This window comes from Trichinella spiralis (genome assembly GCF_000181795.1).
Source record: "Trichinella spiralis strain ISS 195 chromosome Unknown Scfld9, whole genome shotgun sequence".
Classification (NCBI taxonomy): Eukaryota; Metazoa; Nematoda; class Enoplea; order Trichinellida; family Trichinellidae; genus Trichinella; species Trichinella spiralis.
Window position 1 is genome coordinate 1,401,428 of NW_003526948.1, and position 1,329 is coordinate 1,402,756.

A 1,329-nucleotide genomic window follows, 5' to 3' on the forward strand; every position below is an offset into this window, starting at 1 on the left:
TCGTGCGGTCCTCGATCTGCTTTCGTGTCGTCCCTGGATCTGATTCGGGCGGTTCGCGATCTGCTTCGTGTTGTCCGCGTTTTCACTTCTTCTTTTCTTCATTGATCATATCTGTAAGAATGGTAAATGTTAAATCTTAACTTTTCGCACTTTATTACACAGTGGAATTAAAAAATTGAACAAAGAATTTTGAAATAAAAGAAGTAACTGATTTTCAATTAAAGATAACCTTAACAAAATGATTATATATAGTTTCGAAAAAAAAGTAACAACGAGAAAACTTTAAATACTTCAACAATTAAAAACCGACTTCAGTAGTTACTTAACGCCAACGTTTGACGCTTGACGATGCTGTTACATGCCACGCAAGTCAAACAAACAAGCGCACCATTACTGATTGATAATTTTCAAGCGATACTCATTTGCATACTGTAGCAATAGAAATCGGTTTGAGTTGATTGGAAAATTTTCTGGACTAGGAATTAATTCTAACCGGACGCTATGAAATTAGGAAAATTGAAACCTCAAGCACAGCGAATGACCTACATAAATGGAACTCATCGCATAATGTTTTCACTAAAATATAAGCACAATCGATGCGTATGCTGACAAACAAACTTAATCAAACAAAAGATGTAATTTACCAAATGTCTCTGATGCTGTGAAATTTGAAAAAATAATTTAAAGTGAAAAAAAGTTAATTAATTTTCAATCTTTCTAAAGATGAAGTCATACCTAATCTTAATATGAAAATCAAAAAGAACAGTTTTGCTGTGAAAAACATCTCACTCATATACTACATACTACAAACTTGGGTCATTTTATTAAACTAAGGAATAACTTCACCCTTTCGAAGTATCCTTAGCCCTGCTTCACAGATGCACAAGAAATCACATTTACCTTTTGCCTTCTCTTGTTCTGCTTCGTGCCGTCCGTGTTTTCACATTTTCTTTGCTCCATTCTTTGAACCTGTAATAATGATATTAAATCAAAACTATCCTCACTTTATCACAAAATAGATTTACAACAAATATAATAATTAAGTGCTATCTAATTAAAAAATAATTGTTCACAAAATGAGTAAACAAAATTTAAAAAAATGACAAGCAGAAAAGTGGAATACTTGTCTGTAAATCTGAAGCGGCCTTCAGCAGCTACTTAACGCCCGTAATGAACTCAGAGAACGTTTTTTTTTTGCTCCCCCCCCGCCACGTAAATTAAACAAACAAACGCACCCTTATTGATGATAAGGCAGCGTTGTAACGATCCTTATTTGCATAATGCAGCGTTAGAAACCGGTTTTTAGTGTGTTAGAAGTTTTGGCTGAAG

The 1,329-nt window shown here is 33.9% G+C and overlaps 1 protein-coding gene across 1 annotated transcript; it reads right to left on the minus strand.

Moving 5' to 3' along the window:
- Nucleotides 1–557: 557 nt before the first annotated feature.
- On the minus strand, nt 558–969 carry Tsp_11842a (conserved hypothetical protein; the record flags this gene model as incomplete). The annotated part of the gene is made up of 2 exons (XM_003371370.1): nt 558–659; nt 901–969. Coding segments are annotated over 2 exons (171 nt in total), but the record flags the coding sequence as incomplete, so codon positions are not given.
- Between the last annotated feature and the right edge of the window lie 360 nt (nt 970–1,329).